Here is a 25,221-nt window from a genome sequence, read left to right as displayed (position 1 = left end):
GTTACTTTTAATTTCCACCTATCTTATAATCTTATTCTCCTCTTTCCTTCCTTTCTTTTCGACTGTATCATACTTTCCATTGTCACTCTGTTTTCACCCCCGTTTTTTTTTTATCAAGTGTTGCTTCACTGCTAATCATGTCTCGCTCCTCCCTTTCTCTTCTTCCATATTCCTCCAGCGATTCCCCCGCCCCTCCAGCCATCCGCCCAGATCCTTCCTCACCTCTGCTTTTCCTTCACTGTGCTGTTTAACGTGGTCGACGACACGACCAAAGCCTCGCTGTTCATTTAACTCTGAGAGTGTACAGTACGTCTCTTTTTACACTCTCCGAGTTAAAGTAAGCACTGAGGATTTGGGCTGTGTACATAACATTAGACCGGCGGAATCTTTCAACTTGTAAACTCGCTCTGAAACTTGGATTAAAGAAGTCTCCCCCCCCTCTCTCCATCTCTCTCTCCTCTCCCCCCCCCCCCCCCCCCCCCCCCCCCTCTCTCCCCCCTGGCTAACCTCAGGCCAGGGTCCGCGGGGCCTCTGCCCTCGTCCCTCCTGCACATGAGGAACAGACCGAGACAGCCGCTGCCAGCCTCCATGCCGGGCCCCCTGCCCGACCCGGCCATGCAGGGGGCTTCTGCTCAGCACATGGCTGTGAGTGTCCGTCCGTACACCCTCCTATATACCTGCACACATGTACACGCTCCTATACCTACACACATGTACACGCTCCTATATACCTGCACACATGTACACGCTCCTATACCTACACACATGTACACGCTCCTATACCTACACACATGTACACGCTCCTATATACCTGCACACATGTACACGCTCCTATACCTACACACATGTACACGCTCCTATATACCTGCACACATGTACACGCTCCTATACCTACACACATGTACACGCTCCTATACCTACACACATGTACACGCTCCTATACCTACACACATGTACACGCTCCTATATACCTACACACATGTACACGCTCCTATACCTACACACATGTACACGCTCCTATACCTACACACATGTACACGCTCCTATACCTACACACATGTACACCCTCCTATATACCTACACACATGTACACGCTCCTATATATACCTACACACATGTACACGCTCCTATACCTACACACATGTACACACTCCTATACCTACACACATGTACATGCTCCTATATCTACACACATGTACACGCTCCTATACCTACACACATGTACACACTCCTATATACCTACACACATGTACACGCTCCTATACCTACACACATGTACACACTCCTATATACCTACACACATGTACACGCTCCTATATATACCTACACACATGTACATGCTCCTATATCTACACACATGTACACGCTCCTATATCTACACACATGTACACGCTCCTATACCTACACACATGTACACGCTCCTATACCTACACACATGTACACGCTCCTATACCTACACACATGTACACGCTCCTATACCTACACACATGTACACGCTCCTATACCTACACACATGTACACGCTCCTATACCTACACACATGTACACGCTCCTATATACCTACACACATGTACACGCTCCTATATACCTACACACATGTACACGCTCCTATACCTACACACATGTACACACTCCTATATACCTACACACATGTACACGCTCCTATACCTACACACATGTACACACTCCTATATACCTACACACATGTACACACTCCTATATACCTATACACACATGTACACGCTCCTATACCTACACACATGTACACGCTCCTATATACCTACACACATGTACACTCTCCTATATACCTATACACACATGTACACGCTCCTATACCTACACACATGTACACGCTCCTATATACCTACACACATGTACACGCTCCTATACCTACACACATGTACACGCTCCTATACCTACACACATGTACACGCTCCTATACCTACACACATGTACACGCTCCTATACCTGCACACATGTACACGCTCCTATACCTACACACATGTACACGCTCCTATACCTACAGTACACACATGTACACACTCCTATACCTACACACATGTACACGCTCCTATACCTACACACATGTACACGCTCCTATACCTACAGTACACACATGTACACGCTCCTATACCTACACACATGTACACGCTCCTATACCTACACACATGTACACGCTCCTATACCTACACACATGTACACGCTCCTATACCTACACACATGTACACACTCCTATACCTACACACATGTACACGCTCCTATATACCTACACACATGTACACGCTCCTATACCTACACACATGTACACGCTCCTATACCTACACACATGTACACGCTCCTATACCTACACACATGTACACGCTCCTATACCTACACACATGTACACACTCCTATACCTACACACATGTACACGCTCCTATACCTACACACATGTACACACTCCTATACCTACACACATGTACACACTCCTATACCTACACACATGTACATGCTCCTATATATCACACATACGCATACAGACACATCCATCCGCGCACATACACACCCACAAACGTATTGTTGAAAAAAAAACGAGAAAAAAAACAATCTGTCTGTCTGTCTGTCTGTCTGTCTGTCTGTCTGTCTGTCCATTCCTCTGTCTGCTCGCTCATGTGTCTTTGTGTCTGTTTTCTTCTCCCCCCCCCCCCCCCCCACACACACGCACACACGCACACACACACACACACACACACACACACACACACACACACACACACACACACACACACGCACACGCGCACTCTGACACGCGTTCATTTGCAGGTCATTATGATTTATAGATGTGGGTATAGTGGCCAAAGTGGTCAAGGACCTCCACTCAGACATATTCATAGAGGACAGCAGAAGTCACTTCACTCCCGTTGGATGAATTAATCACAAGTGTCAAACTGCAGATGGATGTGACCTCGGGAGGAACCCCTCCATCCGCCGCCCCGAGGCCAGGCGTCTTTCTGCGGACGATGATTCGGAGTGAAAGGTCTTTTTGTGACACGTCTCGTTTTCCCCTTTCTTCTTTTTCTTCAGATGGACAGACACGGCTTGATGGGCATCCCGGGTCCCACCCACAACAACCCGTCCTGCGCCTCGCCCCAGGTACGGAGACACTTATTGCAGTGGTTCCCCAAGTCCATTTGAGTTAGAGTTAGAGTTAGAGTTAGAGTTAGAGTTAGAGTTAGAGTTAGAGTTAAATTAACATTGATTTTACAATATAAATTGGGGGTCCCAGAGATATAAATGCCATTAAATGGGGGTCCGCGGGCTAATTAGTGTCAATTTGGGGGTCCTTGACATGAACACGTTTGGGAACCACTGGCTTATAGAGCGTAGCACGCCGTGGTGGGAAAAGGGACTATAAGTACTAGTGCTGCTGCACGACTCTCGCTCAAAGGGACTATAAGTACTAGTGCTGCTGCACGACTCTCTCTCAAAGGGACTATAAGTACTAGTGCTGCTGCACGACTCTCGCTCAAATGTGAACCTCGATTTTCCTCCACGAGAATTGAGATCACGATTCTCACACGATTCTCATTATTTCCATGGAAATATTTATTGTCTTCAGTCTGTAGTTGCTGAACATTATTACATTCAAAATGTGGCACCTGGAGCCAACTATATACTGTGGCTTAGTTTAAACAGACAGCATCAAAGTGCTTGACTAAAACCTCTCTTAAAAGTCTTTCTCTTCATAGCAAAAACATAAGAGTAACTAAAATGAATTGGACAGCCAAAGAAGTGCTGCACGCTTCTGGCTCAAATTTTGAAAAGAGATCGCATAGGTTTCTGAATCTAGATCTACTAAGTACATATACTTTAGTGCTGTGTACAATTTTGAGGTATTTGTACTTACGATTTCTAATACTTTTACTCCACTTCCACATCCAAATCTCGTACTTTTATACTGCAATACATTTATTTATTTATTTTAAGATATATTTTTTTGCGGCTTACGCCTTTTATTGGTTTTTGAAGGGACAGACAGTAGGCTGACAGGAAACGGGAGAGAGATGGGGGAAGACATGCAGTAAAGGCCGTGTCGGGCTCGGGAGTCGAACCCGCGGCACACTGCGATTACCAGTCGGGTGCCCAGACGGTTACGCCACCGCCTGGGCTGCAATACATTTATTTGACAGGTTTAGTTACTAGTACAAAATTTGTAGATTTGAATTATTATTTCAAAAATATACAGTAACCACTTCAGCCCTATATGTATTTCGGCCGTTTGAAAATAGCCGATCTGCAAGCTCACAATGCGTCGTTACTGGTAGAATTCCAGACCCTAGCGATGACATCAGGGCCCTCTGGTCTGCTTTGAGGCAGGACTCCAGAGAAGAAGGGAAGATATAACCTCATGATCAGCTCTGTAGCAGCGTCCGGCAAACTGTGTTCTTCTGGATTAGTGATCCGAAACACAGGGAAGGTTGCTGTAGATTAAGTCGATGGGTGGCTCTTCCAAGAGAGATTTTGCGCTCTCATTAGAAGGCGGGTGTAAGTGCCATCCAGCCGTTTCTCTCATTTCTTTGTGCGTTGTCACTACATCCTCTTACTGGTGAGAGGATTGTGAATGTGAGCCGTGAGTGTGTGGTCAGTGGTGACGCTTATATCACGCTGTGTGTGTTGCTTTGAAACAGTCATCGGTCACATATTAAGCCTTTCATTTAAAGGTATATTCAGTGATTTGACTTCATTCAAATATCACTTATTTTTTCTTATTCTTTGGATAATCCTCCCTACTATAGAGTGTGCTGACCATATAAGGAGTTCCTCCCTGTCCCCAGTGAGCCCCTGGGGTCAAAAAACCCTATATTTCAGTTTGGGCTTTGGGTGGCAAAGCCTTCATCCAATCAGGATGAGAGGGGCCTTCCTCCAATCATGACCGAGTGGGGCGGGCCTTGGTGCACGTGCTGTTGGTCTGTTGTACTTCCCCCCACTGTAGAGCGTGTGCATGTGCGCATCTTGTTACCAGGGCAGACCAGGGTTTTTTCCAAATCACCCAAATCACTGAATGCTCCTTTAACCACTTTAGCCGCTTAAACCCTATACTTGATCGGTGTCCCCCAGGGCTTTGTACTAGGCCCCCCTAATGTTGTCCCTCTACACATCAAATATCTTCTACGAGATTTATTTTCATACCATTTTCGCCTATAATGATGTGCCCAAAATAGGGAGGCCAGGATAAATTGTGACCCATTGTCTCTGCATGTTCTTATGAACACAAACACTCGTGCACAAGGCCCCTTTGTGCTTCTATAATCTAATCCGTGATTAGAAATAGAATAGAGGGAAAAACTGTAATTCTATATACAAGCACGCACGCACGCACGCACGCACGCACGCACGCACGCACGCACGCACGCACGCACGCACGCACGCACGCACGCACACACCGTTTTCTCAATTCAAAAATATTTGAAGACATGTTCAGCATTCACCTGCCATGGCATGATGTGATGCCAGGTTGAAAGTGGTTAAGACAACTTAACTTTACACTGAATTAAAAAAAAATCTCTGTCTAGATGTGTACACTACAGTATGAATTTTTAAGAACATTTGCAAGATCAAAGGCAACACAAAAGACATAGAGGGAAAACTGTGAAGTGTCCACTGTCCACGGCACGGCACGGCACGGCACACACTCACACACGCACGCACGCACACACGCACGCATGCACACATGCACGCACGCACACGTGCACGCACACACACACACACACACACACACACACACACACACACACACACACACACACACACACACACACACACACACACACACACACACACACACACACACACATAGGGGATATGACTTCATGCATTGACCCTGTATATGGAGTCACAAGTGAGCAGTGTATCGGGTTTCAGAGCCACTAAAGGTTCAAATGTGAGGCTCAGAGAGAGACAGACAGACAGCGCTTTGTCAGTTGACTGCAGTCAAGAGGACAGTCATGTCTCCTATACTCTACTCTAGTGGTCCTCACAGTGTGGCCCATGGGGACCCCCAGGGGGGGGGGGGGGGGGGGGGGGGGGGGTGTTTGGTCCGACGTACTAACCTGCCACGCATGCATGTCGGACATGCAACCGTGGTTCGTTTTAACCTGCCACGGATTCGTTTTAAACTGCCAAGGGTTAGGGTTTTAACCAGCCAAGGGTTAGTTTTAACCTGCCACGCATGTCGGGATCCACGGGTTAGTTTTAACCTGCCACACATGTCGGGAGGCACGGGTTAGTTTTAACCAGCCACGGGTTAGTTTTAACCTACCACGCATGTCGGGACTCACATGTGAGTTTAACAGATGGGGGTCCGTGGCCAAAATGTGGATGTCCATGACATGAAAAAGGGAGGCTCCTCAAGTAAAGGCTTTCACTATCTGAAGATATTTAGAGTAGATTTAAAACAGGAGGGGGCCTAGTATAGAGCCCTTGGGAATCTGGTCAACTAAGCATACAGTAGGCCAGGGGTGCCCAAAAGGTAGATCGTGATCAACAGGTAGATCACAAAGGCTGTGCAGGTAGACCACATGACTTACCCCTAAAAAAATATATATAGTTTAAATACGAAAGAAAAACTATTTTTGGCATCTGCCACTTGAATTAAGGTGACTGGATTGATTGACATAAAATAGGGCCTGTCAGCTGAAACCCACAATGCAATACTTTGTTTTCAAAAGTGTTGCGCGCACACGTCAGTATCATTACAAATTTATATACATGATTTGTTTGACTTGTATATATGCCATCGCTGCTATTCCAATAAGCACTTTCAGGTACATTTTTAAACTATTTTCAGCAATGAGATGCATGTCTTTTGGTGAGTATAGATCTTGCTAAGCTGGTCAATTTGAAAGTATACGTTAAGATACTAAGAGCTATAGAGCGTCGCAGTCCCGCCCCCTACCAGGGCCCAGGAAATGATTCTCCGTTCATTTTCCTCATAGGCATTTCAGAAAGTATTTATTTAAAGACGTTTACGCCGCGGACAAAGCCAACTCTTGTCGTGACAAATCATGACAACAAACACAACAACAAACACAGTCGCGCGCAGGCCTTCGTCAGTGTCAAAAATTTACACTGATCAAGACCTGCGCGCCAAAACGCGTTTGTCTGGTTTGACTGCTGCTGCGGATCATCAACATTATTATTAAACAAGACACTTACTTACTATTTTATTCTCTTTCTATATGATCTCTTTGAATCTGCACCCATCACATGCCTGAACCTTTATAAGACTGCCTGAGTTGAGCGAGCCTTTTCCCTTGAAGAGGAGAGAACCTTTCTCAAGCACTGAGTCGTATATAATCATGTCAAGCATAAGGACTGTCTAGTGTCTATGCTTTAGTTAATGAAGTCCCGTTCAATTCCGTTCTCTTCAGTCCTAATGTAATCTTGTCCAGTCTAGTCTGGTTTTATTATCGCCAGTCTTATATGAATTATACCAGTGGTTCCAAAACATTTCTAGCCCATGACCCCAAAAGAGACATTATTTTGGATCCCACTGAGGATCCAGTAGCAGAGCAATAAGCTCACAACGCGTCGCGGAAACATTTGTTTTCTAATTTGTGGAATTCCTTATATTTTTCATAGATATTTTTCATGAAATTACTGAAGAAAAAAAAATGAATTTGTTTTAAATTGAATTCATTTTCTTGGGGAATGTTTTGAAATATAGGGCCTAATAAAAAGTAAAAATCACACCCGTGTGAAGTGAGGGGCGCTCTAATCATCGTACATCATCATCAAGAATGGTGGTCCCTTATTGGCCAAGGGTTCCCACTGTGACATACATATGCCGATGTGCTCAGACACATATAGCGTAAATTCTCTGTTCATTAACATTAAAAATGCATTAACCATTGACGATTAATGCATTTTTAATGTTTGTTCAGACAACACAAACATTAAAGCTGTACAGTATATAGAAGATATAGGGCTCCATGTTCATCACCGCTAAACCCCTTATGCCTAAACTTTGCTTTTTGAGTGGTGTAAACCACTCCTACAACTGGCTTTGTTTGTGCGCAAAAAATGAGCATGGTTGCTACGGTCACCCAGTTCACCCGGGTGTGATTTCATTACGTCAGAGCTGATTTCATTACGTCAGAGCTGATCAGGCTATATAATACCTTACACCACTCAGTTCACACGGGTGTGATTTTTTTTACTATTTTGTTAAAATGGCCAGTCTACAAGCTCACAACGTGTCAATGTAGATTGGCTGGTTGAACTATTCAAACAAAATGCAGGAAACAAAAACTAAAGGGGCCCCATAACAATGTGTCTGCGACCCACAAATGGGCCCCGGCCTGCTGTTTGGGAACCAGTGAGAACCATAGTCAGTCTAGTTAGTCTCCTCTCATCATGGCGAACATGCTGCACAATGTTGTGCTTTGCTGAAGTACTACAACTGATTTAAAAAAAGATCCCGCACGTCGAACACAGTTCTGAGCTAAACTGTCTTACTGTAACTCCACACTCTCGCTTGCAGTGGAGCGGACGGTGGAAAAATAAACTTCTGACACGTGATTCACGTCGTCGTAGCTCATCGTGTACACGGCGCGAGCATACCTTCATTCACCGCCCCCTCCCCCCACCACCCACCGTCGCCCCAAACACCCCCACCCCCCACCGCCCCTGTGCCGATCCGACTCAGACAGAAATATCAATGCGATGTGTCATCCTGCACTAGTACAGCTGCATGATGTAATGGGTGTAATGGCACAGGCCCGCTGCTGGTGTAAGGGAGTGTTTCTATGTAGTAAACAGAGCCTGGGACGATCGTTCTGCCTTGTCCTGTCTTGTGGGTGACTGGCTGGCTGGCTGGCTGACTGGCTGTGTTGGCTGGCTGGCTGGCTGGCTGGCTGGCTGTGCTGGCTGGCTGTGCTGGCTGGCTGTGCTGCATGGCTGGTTGGTTGGCTGGCTGGCTGGCTGGTTGGCTGGCTGTTCTGGCTGGCTGTGCTGGCTGGCTAGCTAGCTATACTGGCTGTGCTGGCTGGTTGGCGGGCTGTGCTGGTTGGCTGGCTGGCTGGTTGGCTGGCTGTGCTGGCTGGCTAGCTAGCTATACTGGCTGTGCTGGCTGGCTGGCTGGCTGGCTGGCTGGTTGGCTGGCTGTGCTGTGCTGTGCTGGTTGGCTGGCTGGCTGGTTGGCTGGTCGGCTGGCTGGCTGGCTGGCTGGCTGGTTGGCTGGCTGTGCTGGCTGGCGGGGTTGGTGAAACTGGCACAGGGCAGCAACGGTGATCTCATTCTTGGCAGCCTCTAAATGTGTTCCCTTTTTTTTTCACCCCCTCGCTGAATGGAGCGGAGGAAGAAGAATTTGAAGCGGAAAAAAGGAAAGAAAAAAGCTAACTTCTCCTATACAGAAATATTACATAACAGAGAGCTGATAGTAAGATGGGGGGGGGGGGGGGAGGGCAAGAGGTGATGTCATTCTCCACACACACACACACACACACACACACACACACACACACACACACACACACACACACACACACACACACACACACACACACACACACACACACACACACACACAGGCTCTCGTTTCTCTCTCTGTCTCCCTCTCTCTCTCCCTGTCTCTCTCTCTGGCCTGTGCTGCTGAGTGTGGTGGAAAGTGGAGACGTGGTTTAAATTAGCTCTTACAGTCTGTTTAGTCAGATGATACATGGGGAATGATAAAGTGTGAAGGTATCAAACCGCTCGGCCAGGCATTTATTGGCACACATTATCCCCCTCATGAGCATATACACACGTACACTCGCATTGTATACGCACACGTGCTTGCGCTCGCACGGACGCACGCACACACACACACACACACACACACACACACACACACACACACACACACACACACACACACACACACGCGCGCGCGCGCGCACGCGCACACACACACACACACACACACACACACACACACACACACACACACACACACACACACACACACACATGCATGCATACATGTGCGCATGTACTCGCACGCTCACACATCACACACAAACACCCACCAGTAACATAATTGACTTTGAGTTTAGATTTAATGTTGCCCTAGAATCCAGAACCTGTTAAGTGTTCACTTGCTTATGCCAAGTGAAGGTTTGCGCGTACTAAATTTGAATGTACTCGAGTCGTGAGACTCGTGGAACATTCGTTCGTATTTTTGTCCTCCATTTTAGTTTTTTAAATGTTTTTATCCTGTGATTATAGTTACGATTCTATACCTGACAACTCGTTGGGGGTCCTTGAAGGGTGGGGGGGGGGGGGGTCAACGTGATCCACAGCGGAATGTGGAAGAGCCGTATTACTATATCTACTGCATGTCACAAATTACTTTCAGATACATTTGGGGGTCTTTCGCGTGAATGTTTCTTGAGAACCACTGAACTGTGGAGCTCTCAAAGTTATAGGGCTCCCTGAGGGGGTTCCAGATGAACTCTGAGGGTGTACAAATGGAACCAAATGGATCCATTGCCAAGCAGAGGCAGATTTTACTGTGAAAAGCCTCACCTTCCATTTCCCCACAGAACCGGGAGGTGAAATCTTCCATTACTATACCTTGCGCTAATAAGTCTGATCTCTCGAACAAAGGGAGTCTACCAACGCACCTCAAGCCTGGAGTGGCTGGTCCGGTGCATCACAGGAACAAGGACACTTAATGTTTCGACCTACACGATCTTCATCAGAGTCATGACTCTGATGAAGATCGTGTAGGTCGAAACGTTAGTCATTTTTGTATACTAGCACCTAATAAAAGGCTTAAAATGTCCGTGCTGCTCCAGTGTCCTCTCCTCCTTCTGCAAGTCTGATCTCCCTTTAGAAGCGTTAGTCATTATTCCAAACGATATCAAAACCACGGACAGCGCCGTGGATCAAATAAGAGCAAATAAGGAAGATTGTTGGCGTGTAAACCAGGAAGTTGAATGGCTGCGTGCACAGCAAAACAGATCCATTTTAGTTTTATATCATTATTAAAAAAGGACTTAAAGACGTGTCCACACGTCCTGGGCCTCCTACGGGTGTAATTATGAAGATGTGTGGACACGTTCTGCAGGGCATCATAAGTGTTCAAAAAAGATCTGGTTGCAAAAGGGGTGAAGTGGCGCCCTTTAACATCAAAACGTTAACCATAACCTTCTCCCTCCCCCAGAGATCCAAACAGACCATGGGCCACCACCAGCACCACCAACCACAGCAACACCCAGGCATGGCGACCGGCGGCAGCTCCATGGACAACATAGTGGGTCACATGATGGGAATGATGTCACAGCGCCAGCAGGCGCCTCCGCTGCAGCATCACCCTTCAGCCCCTCATCAGCTGCAAGCTCCGCCCCTCACCTACCAGCAGCGGTACCATGCCCCGCCGCCCGTGCAACTCATGGGAAACGCCCACGCCGCCGCCGCCGCCGCCCACCAGCTGCACCAGTCCCCGGGGAACGTCCCGCACCCTCAGGTCCACCAGTCGCCGCCTTCGCACCTGCACCAGGGCTCGCCTCTCTCCATTCACTCACAGGTACAGTATATATATATATACAGATGTGTTCATCGTGTGCTCTGGTTGCCAATATGGGCTCTATGCACGCAGAAAATCACACCCGTGTGAAGTGAGGGGCGCTCTTATCGTCTAAATCACAATGTGCGTCCTCACCTTCGTCTTCAATGTTTGTGTTTTATACAAACACTCAAAACTGGGCTGGCCATTAAAGGTCAATGGCATTCAATTGTGTTTGCACAAACACTCAAACCTGACCATTCATTGTCAATGGCATTCAATGTTAGTGTTTGCACAAAAAACACTCTGGCATACATGTTAGTGTTAGGACAATGTTTGTCCTAACACTAACACCCCTCAAAAACTCGTCCTATTTCCGGGCTCCTTCCCTACTTCCTTCACAGTTGTTACCGATGATGCTAATTAAGGCTATGTTCCGTTTAGCGTGCAGTGGTTCTCAATCTTTTTTCTTTTCAAGGACCCCCATAACACTGAGAGTTTACAAATGGAAACAAATGAGTCCATTTGGTCCATTTGTACACTCTCAGAGTTACACACCCGCACAGGGCCATATTTGGAACCCATTCAAGGACACTTTGAGACCCACTGGTGTAGCAGAGTGTAACAGTGAGCCAACATGCACAATATCAGCACCCCGACTCTGTTTGACCAGAATGGAACAAAAGAGCCTTCATTAGTATCAGCGGTAACACCTGTGAAGGAAGTTAGGAAGGGGCCTCAAGTTCTTTCCAAAATGGTGTGTGTGCATAGAGCCCATTGTCCATGACTGCAAGTATATACAGTACACTGAGGCGTGCGTGTTATGTTTAGCCCCACTGGCAGTGGTGCTCTGAGGCAGGGTTTCTCAAAGTGGGCGCCCACTTTCACCCTAGGGTGCAAGTCCAGGGGTGCCTCAGAATACTTGGAATTTACAGTATACAGTATATCACTTCAGTTTAAGCACCATTTTAAACCCTCTACACTGAGGCCCCTTTTCCCAAAATTGAAACGTTAATTATGAATTGAGTGGGCAAAACCATACCTATATTAGATTGTTATCACCATGAAACTTCCCCAATTGAGTACTTACATGAAGACATTCATTTATTGTATAACAAATTTTACATTTTTAAATATGCAAATGAGGCATTATGTAGGAAAATATGCAAAATAATCGAAAATATGAAAAAGCTACTACTGTGGAAGGGTTATCATGTATTAATTTACTTGTATTGATCCTATAAACAATTTAATATAGGGTATAGTTTGCCCACCAATTTTGGAGCTCTGGCTCATGGACTAAAAAACAAAAAGAACTGAACCCGTTCCCATTGGGAACCAACCGGTGGAAAAGGGGCCTGAGTGAAACGGAGTTGCACTTTCCTGCGCACGTTCTTTTTTCAATCTACTAAATCTCTTCACCAAAAATAGCAGAGCTATACAAGCTCACAACGCATCACGCTCTGACGCGTTGTGAGCTTGTAGATCTGCTATTTTTGGTAAATGTCCCCCCCCCCCCTCCCCCCAGATTAGGGATGATGGGGTTCAAGTGGTTAAATGTCAAGTATAAAGTTATTTTCAATCTGTCCAAAAATAGAAACGGACACTCTCTCAACTTTTCCTCGTGACATGCTGTATCCAAGGGGGAAAGGTGCTAAGGTGCTACTATCAATGTAATTCAGCACCCCTGTGCCATGGATGAAGATGTTATTTACAGGGGTGACCTGGGCACCCAGGCTGCTAAGCCAGCCGGACGGCGTGCAGCGGGTTCGACTCCCGGTCCCGACGGCCTTCGCTGCGTGTGTCACTCCCCATTCTTCCTGTCTCTCTGTCTACTATCAATACAAGCCCTTAAAAATCTTTAAAAAAAAATCACACCCGTGTGAAGTGAGGGACGCTCTTATCATCATACATCATCATCTCATTCCGGCCAATCAGAAATTGCGTCCTCACCTTCGTCCAGTGTTTGTGTTACGCAATGTTTGTGTTGCGTAACACAAACACTCAAAATTGTCCATTCATCGTCAACGCCTAATGTTTGTGTAGGACAAAGTTTGGTTCGACACATACACCAAAAGCTGGACATATTAGGAGGGGCTATAGCTGGACATATTAGGAGGGGCTATATCGCCCCTCAAAAACTCCTGGCTGGATTGACATGGGATTTGCTGTGCACCTTTATGGTCCCAAGAAAGACCCCTACTGATTTTGGTGTGTTCTGTAGTGCCATTATGTCAAAATTATACTATACACATGATATCTTACAGTCTAGAGAGGGAAGATTGCCATGGACCTTAATCTGTTCAGCAAGCCCTGCTGATTTTGGTGACCCCATGTCCTTCCTCTTACTCAAGCACCACCCTTACACCAAACTGTCCAACTGCACTCACCACTCATGTTATCTCAAGAAATTGAATCGAATGGGCAGATTGCCATGAAACCATGATGAGCACATGGAGCACACAAACCTTTGCTCTGGCACCACCCTCAGGCTGAAATATCCAGTTATCCAAGACATCTTATAGATTAACCCAGAGTCAATATGCATGTGTGTGTGTGTGTGTGTGTGTGTGTGTGTATGTGTGTGTGTGTGTGTGTGTGTGTGTGTGTGTGTGTGTGTGTGTGTGTGTGTGTGTGTGTGTGTGTGTGTGTGTGTGTGTGTGTGTGTGTGTGTGTGTGTGTGTGTGTGTGTGTGTGTGTGTGTGTGTGTGTGCATTCTACTACTTACTATCCCAGCTCATTAAGAGGTTCAAACTTCAAAGTAAACGACCGTCGAGCTGGCTGGATGGCACTTATACCCGCCTTCTAATGAGAGCGCAAAATCTCTCTTGGAAGAGCCACCCATCGACTTCTCTAATATACGGCAACCTTCCCCGTGTTTCTTCACTAGTCCGATCCAGAAGAACACAGTTTGCTGGCCACATGCATGGTGTGGCATTGTGAAATCCATGATCTCGACCGTGGCCGTCGAAAAATGATGATGACGATGTGTATATTCTACAGGCATCTCCCATGAACCAGCAGCCGTCTCATTCCCATCATCACGCGGTGCAGCCATGCAGCAGCGGCAGTAGCAGCAGCAGCAGCAGCGGTTGCGGAGGAGGAGGAGGTGGAGGAGGCCGGCGCAGGAGGACGGCGGACCAGGACCCCGACGAGCGGCGGCAGAAGTTCCTGGAGCGCAACCGCGCGGCGGCCACGCGATGCCGGCAGAAGAGGAAGGTGTGGGTGTCGGCGCTGGAGAAGAAGGCCGAGGAGCTCACGCACACCAACCTGCAGCTACAGGTAGGACGTTGCAACGCACTACACGAGGGATGTACACGCACGCACGCAGAAACACGCACATGCAGACGAGATTACAATCAAACACATCCTACTCCTACATGCACACACTTGCACTTACAAGACCAAAAGAAACAGCCACATTATGACACACACACGCAGAGCTTGACCAATTAAAACCGGGAAAGCATCTGTGTCATTTTAAATTTCAGCGTTGGCTATTCAGTCAGGACAACTCATGAATGGATGGAATTTATATTTATTGAATATAAAATGAGACATGTATTTTTTATGGTTTGGCGATGAATTGGATCTGCTTTTTAGGAACTCTGATCAAGCGCATTAGTCCCAACCATAGGGCCTCTGAATCCCCCGTACCTAAACAGCAGATCCAAAACGACAGGTGGAAGCTGGGGTGGAGGAGGGTGAGCAGCAAAGGTTTAAGCAGACAGCAGCACAGCAGAATCACTGTGTACAGCAGCAGCAAGCAGGATGAGCAGTGCAACTTCCAGTTTAAATAGCCGGTATGAGACTTTTCAAGATGGCGGCAAGCTAGACGGACGTGTGTCTCTCAACTCCGCAGCTTGTTACAAACTATTTAACAAAAAAAACAGACTAATGGAAAAGTGAGCAGTTTTATTTAAGCAACCTGATGATGAATAACAAAAGAATGTCCAAACGAGGTGGCAAAAACCAAGCCAAGTTGAGCTTTGGTTCTGCTGGGTCCAAGGAAAGCGGGGAAGCTAATGCTAGCAACATGGCTGGGGCTGAGAGCTCGGAAGCTGAGATGGAAGACACGGGCCGTCGCTCGGGGAGTGCAAGTTGCTCTATTCTCGAGGCTATCAAGGAGATGAAATCCGAATTCTCACAAAAGTTAGATTCAGTCATGTCGGCGATTGAAGGTATGAAGAAAGAGGTCGGAGATTGCAAAGAACGAGTCAAGGGTGCGGAGACTCGCATCTCTGGCACCGAGGACATTGTTGCTAGCTTACAGGCTAAGGTCCAGGACCTGGAAAAGAAGTACAAGCAAATGGAGCTAAAGGTTCTGAGCGGAGAAACAAGGTCCAGAAGATCCAATGTGAGATTGGTAAATTTGCCAGAGAAGACAGAGGGTTCTGATGCTTGTGACTTTCTCGAGCAGTGGCTGGTAAAAACATTGGACTTAACGTCGAAGCTAACCATTGAAGTGGCCCACAGGATTGGGCCGAGAAGAGAAGACAACGCTCCTCCGAGGACTCTCATCATGAAATTCCTGGACAATAGAGACAAGGTGAAGGTGATGAGGGCTGCTCGAACCAAGGGCCAAATCAAGCACGGGGATACATCTATAAAACTTTATCCCGATTTAACCGATGAGGTGCGCAAGCAGCAAAAAGTTTTTGACTCGGTCCGACAAAAACTTCGAGAGATCCCTGGGCTACGTCAAGGAATAATGTTTCCAGCTAGGTTATTGGTGACATATAAAAACAAAACTCAGTCCTTTGACAAACCAGCGGACGTGGATGACTTTATTCGACGAATAAAAGACGTGTCTGGAGCAGTCAGCAGTGGAGCCGCGGAGAAGTGAGGATGTGAGGTAGGCTGGCTAGCTAGCTAGCCCGAGGCAGCTAAACCAACACGGGGCACAGAACTTTTTATATATCCCTTTAATGTATTTTTTTCTATACAGTAAACCGTGATATAATTTTGATATGTTCAGATCATAGTTGTGCTCGGCACGCGATATTATTTTATACTGAGTTGTACTCTGAATGACGTTAAATGTTTTGGTTTTGGTGTCTCGATTTGTTTTGAATGATATGCTAGCTTGTTGTTATCGTGGAGCTACTGTTAGCTGAAGGCTAATATGTTGGGGGCCGTGGGGGTTCTTTTTCTCTCCCCGTCTTTGTTTATGGTTCAGGCTGATGTTTTTTTTTGGTTGGGGAAGCTTTATATTATTATTATCCTATAACTAGATCGTGTGGTTTGTACTTATTATAGTAATTGGGGATAAATGATGACACTATAGTACCGTGTCTCGGCACGGGACTCAATTTCCCATGATGCATCTGGGTCCCGGTTTTGTATTTCAGTTCCGGATCATTGTACAGACCTAAGGGTCATCTTAATTTTGAGGGAGCACCACTGCTGGTACCCTCCGGTACTACACCCGGATTTATAGTATAGCATTTTGTGTAGTGTCCCCTGCCACAGGGCTTTCATGGCACAACTTTGAAGGGATAGATTGCAGAATAGTGTACTCTTTTGGTACACATTTATATTTCGTTTTACATTAAATACACAATCTAAATTTAAAAGAAGGCAATGGGTGGGGGGGGGGGGGGATTTAATAAAACCAGGAAAGCTATGGTTTTGGATAGTTCACTACTAAGGGTTGTGTGTGCACATGTATGTATATGCATGCATGTGCGTGTATGTGCATGTGTATATACAGTATTATTATACAAAAAGTAATTTATTAAAAAATAAAGTATAATTATATTATATATTAAAAAAAAAAGAGAGAGAGAGATGGGGGAAGGGAAAAGATTGAACATCGGTTGTAAAAAAGAAATATTTTATTTTTTTTATTTTTTTATTTTCTGCTCAAGGTCTAATACTAAGGTTTAAATTCTGTTTTCACTTATATTGGGGGAGGGAGAGTTTATCACGAGGCGAATGGTGATGCTGGGTCATTCCTCACATTGTGTGGAGTGGTCTTTAACCTTTTTGAAGTGGGAAGCAGGGGGGGGGGGGCAAGCCTACTCGATGGGCTCAGGGGTTTTGGGGTTTTTGTTTTTCAGGCTCACTGTCGCAGCCTTTGTTTTCATGTTATGTGTTTATTTGTTTGTTGAAGGCACTGCTCTAAATTCAGGTTCAGAAAAGTCATTTGAGATATGTGATTATGGCTAGAGAATTGGAGGTTAAATTCACTTCATGGAATTGTAGGGGTTTACAAAAAATCAAAAAGGTTAAACAGGTGATGGGAAGGTTAAAAGATATCCACTCGAGTATTGTCTTTCTCCAGGAAACGCATTTGATACTGAATGAGGATATTAGGATTAGGAAAAGATGGCGAGGGGAGGTGTTTTCAGCACCTTTCACTTCCCAGGCTAGGGGGGTCATGACTCTTATACACAAATCTATCCCATTTAATGTTACTAAGGTAATTGCCGATAAAATGGGGCGATATTTGATAATTCAAGGTAATCTTTTTGCAGAGTGTCTTATTTTGGTAAATATCTACGCACCGAACAATGATGACCCAAAGTTTTTCAGTAACTTATTTATATTATTGACATCTCTTGGGGGTCATTATCTGATAGCGGGGGACTGGAATGTGACCCCTAATCCCACTGAAGATAGATCTACTCATTCAGACAAAACTCACTCTAAAAGTAGGGAAGTTATTCACCAGTTTTCCAAAGACTTAAATCTTAGAGACATATGGAGAGATAGAAACCCTGGTGTATCTGCATACTCATGCTACTCTAGTACATACAAAACGTACAGTAGAATTGATTTATTTCTGGTTTCTGCAAGTCTTGTAAATAGAGTTAAGGACTGTGTGTATGATAGTATCCTAATTTCAGATCATGCTCCTAATAGTTTGATTTATGTAGACCCAGGTCGGATGCGGGACCCCCCTAAGTGGAGGTTTGAGCAGAGATGGCTCCAGGACCCTGAGCTGATAACTTTTTTGGAAGAACAAATAGACACCTATTTTGCTACAAATACAGATGAAACATCGGCAACTATAAGGTGGGAAGCATTTAAGGCTTTTATTAGGGGACAGATTATAAATTTTACGAGCTCCAAAACAAAGAAAAACAAACAAAAAGTTATATTACTGGAATCAAAAATTAAAGCTATGGAAGGTTCTTACTTTAAGAAGCCTTGTCCTAAATTACATCAGGAAATATTATTATTACGTGCACAATATAATGAAATATCCGCTTCCAAAGCAGCAGCTAATTTGTTAAAGCTCAAACAAACTATCTTTGACCAGGGTGAGAAGTCTGGCAGGGTTCTAGCCTGGCGCATTAAACAAATGCAAACTGAAAGAGCAATCAACATGTTAAAAAATGATGTTGGGGAGACGATAGAAGACCCTATCCAAATTTGCGAGGCATTTAGAGATTATTATGGTAAATTATATAGCTCCGAGACAAATCAAGAAGATGTAGTTGAGAGTTCCTTTTTGGATGGAATTAATATTCCTAAAATTCGAGAGGAAGACAGTAAAAAGCTGGGGGCAGATGTGAGTATTGGTGAGATTTTGGAGGCAATGAGTAATATGAAGTCTGGAAAAGCTGCAGGGCCTGATGGTCTGCCGATAGACATTTATAAAAGATTTGCGGGCAGATTGGTGAAACCCCTCTTGGACATGTATACTGAATCTTTTGAAGAGGGAGTATTGCCTCCCACTTTGAGAGGAGCCCTCATTATACTTTTGCCAAAACCTGGTAAATCAAATGATAGATGCGAAAATATGCGTCCAATCAGCCTCTTAAATTCTGATCTTAAGATACTTTGCAAAATACTTGCAAAGAGACTAGAACTTATTCTACCTGAAATTATAGATGAGGACCAGAATGGGTTCATGGTGGCCCGCCAGGGTTTTCACAATGTAAGGAGAGTATTGGATTTATTGCATGTCCAGGAGGGGGCGCCAGATACAGCCTTTTTATCTCTCGATGGGGAAAAAGCTTTCGACCGCGTAGAGTGGCCGTTTCTATTCGAACTTCTTGGTCGATTTGGCTTGGGGGAGAACTTTTGTAAATGGGTAAGACTGTTGTATAACGATCCATATGCAGAAATACTAACCAACAATAATATATCTAGACCGATTAGGATCCATAGAGGCTGTAGACAGGGATGCCCTTTATCACCACTCTTATTTTTGATCGCAATTGAACCATTTGCAATTGCTGTAAGGGAACATACACTAATTACAGGTATTAATATAGAAAATCTAGAGCACCGCATATCTTTATATGCTGATGATGTAATATTATTCCTGAAAAATTTGGAGATATCTGTCCCAGCTATTCTGGATCTAATAACATCGTATGGTCGCATATCTGGCTACAAAGTAAACAACTCTAAGTCATCCATTATGCTTCTGAACTCGGAAGAAAGATCAAACCCTCCCGGTCATGTTCGTCACTTCAGACCAGTAAATGCCTTTACTTATTTGGGAATCCAAATCGTGCCAAGGTTGGAAGAGGTTGTGAATGCCAATTATAACCCAATTTTAGCCACAATCGAAAATTCAATTAATAGATGGTCAAGTCTTTCAATATCTTTGATCGGCAGAATTAATATACTCAAAATGAATGTACTTCCCAAGCTATTGTATTTATTTCAGAACGTACCCTTGTCACCTCCACCAAACTTCTTTTCTAGAACCAGGAAATTGTTTACCAACTTTATTTGGAACAATAGACGTCCTAGACTTAGATTGTCCTTACTTTATCTACCCTATGATAGGGGAGGATTACAGTGTCCTAATTTGCTGTGGTATTTTTGGGCAGCTCAATTGAGAACACTAATGTTCTACTTTACAACGGATGCGGCGCCGGCATGGAAAGATGTGGAAACAAGCTCCTTGAAGTTACCACTCCCCCTTTATATTTACTCAGATACTTATAAAAACCTAAAAAGAATTACAAGCAATCCTATAGTTAAAACAATGATTAAAGTCTGGCATGAGGTTAATATATTTTTGGGAGAACATCCACGTCTCTCTCGCTTCAGCCCAATATGGGGTAATAATCAATTTGTGCCAGGTAGAGCTGATGGGGGGTTTAAATTGTGGGCTGATAGGGGAATAGGTCAATTAAGGGATGTATTTGAGAGGGGTCGGGGGAGTATGCTCTCGTTTGAGGAACTGGTCATTAAATATGATATCCCTCGCAAACACTTCTTTAAATATCTGCAACTGAGGGACTTTATTAGAACTAATCTGGGGCAATCCATGCTGGCCCCATCCATGTCTGTGCTGGAGAAAGCTTTGGTTAATGACCCATTCGGAAGGGGGTTAATATCAGATTTCTACGCCCTATTGGTTGACTTTTCTCCGGAATCCTCGGAAGATAGGCTTAATGCCTGGAGAACAGATATTCAGGAGGATTTAACAGTGGAACAATGGAGTACGGCTTGTGCACAAGCTCAATCCCAGACTGGGAATACTCGTCTAAAACTTCTACAATACAATTGGCTTATGAGAGTGTACATTACACCAGTTAAACTTAATAAGTATAATTGTAATATTCCAGATGTATGCACCAGATGCGGTGAAGATAGAGGCACATTGTTCCACTGTCTATGGTCCTGTCCAAAATTGATTGAGTTTTGGGGGAAGGTCGGGCAGGAAATACAGAAGATTTTGTCAATAAATATTGTACCAGAACCAAAGTTCTTCCTGCTCGGTCTATATCCGGAGGGACACAAGATAAAGCGTAATGAACAAATGTTTATAGATATATGTCTTTTACAAGCTAAGAGAGTGATAGCATTGACCTGGAAGAGGCCGGACAAACCAAGTATTACACAGTGGTTCAGAGAATTGTCTTTATGTCTACCTTTGGAAAAGATTGCATACATTCTTAAGGACAAACAAGAAATGTTTCAGGAGGTGTGGGGCCGTTTTATGAGATACATAAAGAACAATAATTTGTCACATCTAATGGATGGAGCTGAAGAGGAGTAGTGCTGTTGTTGTTGTTGTTTTTTGTTTTGTTTTGTTGTTTTTGGTTATTGTTGTTTTGCTTTCTTTATATCAGTAATTGTCTTGTACTGTTCATTGTTGTTTTTTGTATATGTGTATTGTCATTTGTGTGTAAAAAGGAAAATAAATATATTGTTGAAAAAAAAAAAAAATAGCCGGTATGAAGATGGAATGAGTGAGTCATTAGATGAGTGAATCATGTGAATGAGAACATGATGCTGAGGCGGCCCAATGAACGGCCGTCGGCAACTGCACTGAGTTTCCTGGCTGAACTTGCTTTGCGCATGTCTGTGACAGGCGCTATTGTTATTGTATATCTATATCTCCCTGATTTAATGGTTAGTGGATAGTTGTATAATTGTGCCGAGCAGGGAGATTTTTTTTTTTGCAGAGCCGAACGCCAAGATAAAATATTATATGCAGACTTCTCATTTCATAATACAATTTCTTCAATCTATTTGTGAGTTATCTGACTGAACTGATTTAGAAGGCAATGCATTTTACTATCGGCCTCAGGTTTGATTGATTGAAGTATTTATTAACAGTATGCAGAATACATTTCAAGCACAACTCAATACAAAAACTGTTAACTGTGGACGACACCATAAAGCATTACACTTGTTCACAATAGGGTCCACCATTTTCAATTCATTAGAACATTTAGAGAGGTACAAATATACACTTCTACATAACAAAAAACAGGAAATCATCATAAAAGGAGTTAAAAAGGGGGAAAAAACATATACAGTGAGGGGAAAAGGGGGTCTTAACCCATTTTGGGCGGGAACCCCTTTTGGTGTTAGCATTATGTTATGCTTTAGCTATTGAAAAATAGCAGATCTACAAGCTCATAGCGCGCCACCGAGTGGCGCGCTACGAGCTTGTAGGTCTGCTATTTTCGAAACATCAAAGAACCACTGACATAGAAACATAGCTTTTTCAGAAAACTGTCAGGATGTAGAAGACAACAACATCTCCCGTCCCCCTCCGACACTAACGTCTCTGTGTGTTTCCAGAACGAGGTGACATCGCTGAGGTCGGAGGTGGGTCAGCTGAAACAGATTCTGCTCACGCACAAAGACTGTCCTGTCACGGCGCGCCAGCGAGAGACGCCGGGGTTCCCCAGTGAGTAACTCCAACACCGTCCGTCCACCTCAGCCTCTCAGCAAAAAAAAAAAACTCCTACAAAAACCTCACCCCACTGCCCCAGCATTTCCTCCACAGTGAGCCCCCAACCGGTCACTGATCACCGACCGCCGACCGCCTCAAACCGACGGCGTTTCCTCACCGACCCCCCCATTACAAACTCAAAATGTTCCCCCTTCTGAACATACGCGGGCGAGGGATCACGTCACCGCCGCCATGGGGTTATGATTTCCCCCTGTTATTATCATAACCTTGATGCAGCTACACAGGGGGCCTCATCATACCGCAACCTTGATTTACAGTATACGTCACTGTAAGTGACTGGCAGGCAGGGATGAGAACATTTTAGTTTCCACAGCAGTGTTTTATTATTTTTTATTTTTTTGCCTTTTTTTTGTTGTTGCTTTTTTGCCTTTATTGATTGGTTACAGTAGCTTGACAGGAAAGGGGGAGAGAGACGGGGGAAGACACACATGCAGCAAAGATCGTCTGGCTTGGGACTCGAACCCACGACACGCTGTCAGGCTGGATTACCGGCCTAGGCGCCTGGACCGCTCAGCTGCGGCCACAGCAGGCCACAGCAGTGTTTGTCTGACCGTCTAATATTAATACAAGTGGTTCTCAAATGTTTTAATTTGAAGGACCCCCAGTTTGGTATTGCACCCCATGGGTCCATTTTGGTTCCATTTTGGCACACTGTCAGAGTTACAGACCTGTAAAGGGTCCATTTGGGTACTTAAGCATCAATCATTTTGCTGGTGGGGACACCGTGGAAGACCCTCAAGGACCCCTGCTGTGAGAACCACTGGTTCTAATACATATAATATACACTTCGTACACAGCGTTGACAAACGGTAAGCGTCACTCTCTTTGCTCCTCCCTAAAAGGGATGATTCATAATTTCCTGTTTTTATACACATATATAACGAACCAGAACCTGGATTGATGGAATGCCATTACTATTCTATAGGGCTGAATTTTTTTGCCTGGCACAAATGTAGCATGGAGCCTATTGCGTGCCATGCCGGCCTTGCACTCCAGGCAAACTAAATGTTAATTGTAGCTAATAAAATGTTCAATAGTAATTTACCCAGGCCTGTAATGACAGACGTGGACATAAAAACTGCACCTTACTGTAAGGCTTAGGTGATGTACCATTGGCATGTTACAAGATTATCTTTCTATTTTTGTTGTATATGGAACCTGTATGTACAGTAATCATTTGTCAAAATAAAAGAGCTATTTTCCTTTAATCTGACCTGTAACGAGTTTTATTCCCCCCCCCCCCCCCCCCATATATATTTTATATCTTCTTTCTCCACCGCCAGGATTATGACAGAAAAAATGTATACAGGACATCACACATATCATCCAAATTCCAATAGATGATAACAAATAAAATAGACAGATCTCTGAACCATTGTCTAATATGTGGTTTGTCAGGGTTTTTCCAAAAGGGTGCAATTGTGTGTTTAGCCTGGAGTAGACGATATATAAATAAGTATTCTCTCTTCTTGTTTCTGTTGATGTTTAGTTCCTCAGGCAACAGATCTATGATGCACAGCTGTGAACATGCCGGTATTTCTTCAGATGATATTTGTTATAGTGTATTTTCCCAAACATGTATGGTTCTTAATTGGGCACTCGCATAAGCAGTGAAATAATGTACCTTTCGCTACATTAAACTTTACACTTTTGTCTGGAATATTGGCATCAAAACAGTGGAGTATAAGATGAGCGAATATGTGTTAGCATTATCCACATACTGTTATAACTTAAATCTGGCATTCATCATCTGAACCTGAGCTTTAGGGCTAACTCTCTCCCACTCATCAACTGTTACATCCATATTCAAATATTTACACCAGGCTAATCTTTTACACTCTGAGGATTCCCCAGACATCCTAACAAATGAATCATAGATCAGAAATATTTGATTCCAGCCTAAAGTATCGTCATGTTTTCCAAAACAGAAAGGCCGATTTTCCACCAAAAATAACTTAGCTTTCACAGGACCAGCCGCAAACTGACTTGCGTTTTCTACCAGTTTAAAGCATCATTGTAATTATAGGGGCAGGTCTCCCACTTTCCCCAGGTTCGATTCCAGGCCTGCCTGGCCAGCAATGTGTTGAATATGGCCGGTCGAATTGTCCATTTCATGGGGGAAATTCAACCGTCAATGTCAGTTAAGGCCTATTCATAGTCTGGATTTTCGGTGGTGAGGTGACCACCGCTCCGGTGTTGAGCTGACCACCGGAGCTGCTGAAATAACATTGAGCTGTGGTGAGTAAAAACAGAGAGAGCTAGGGCTGGAGCGGTGACGGTGGTTTGCTCTTCACCGCGGCTCATGACGTCATGTTGTAGTTCGGTGGTCACCTAACCACCGAAAATCCAGACTATGTATGAGGCTTTACGGTTTTCACTTTTCTTTTCTGTTGTTTTTTTTCTGTTTTTTTAAATTGAGGATTTTTCGCTTGCTTTTGCCACTGTTTATATTGCATCTGCATCTTCCAACCTGTAGAATAGTGACTTTGCTTCCCAGTGCAGGGCAAGACAAA

At 44.5% G+C, this 25,221-nt stretch overlaps 1 protein-coding gene across 1 annotated transcript in view; it reads left to right on the top strand.

The window, feature by feature from the left end:
- creb5a (cAMP responsive element binding protein 5a) overlaps positions 1–25,221 on the top strand; it is a 45,354-nt gene that overhangs the window by 19,297 nt on the left and 836 nt on the right. Inside the window, exons 6-10 of the mRNA XM_079522303.1 lie at positions 513–645; positions 3,063–3,131; positions 11,185–11,547; positions 14,530–14,808; positions 22,534–22,642. Of these exons, the coding sequence (XP_079378429.1) occupies positions 513–645; positions 3,063–3,131; positions 11,185–11,547; positions 14,530–14,808; positions 22,534–22,642 (953 nt within the window). The remainder of the gene's footprint in view (positions 1–512; positions 646–3,062; positions 3,132–11,184; positions 11,548–14,529; positions 14,809–22,533; positions 22,643–25,221) is intronic.

The sequence above is a fragment of the Electrona antarctica genome, assembly GCF_951216825.1.
Source record: "Electrona antarctica genome assembly, chromosome: 15".
Lineage (NCBI taxonomy): Eukaryota > Metazoa > Chordata > Actinopteri > Myctophiformes > Myctophidae > Electrona > Electrona antarctica.
This window is presented reverse-complemented; position numbering and strand designations above follow the sequence as displayed.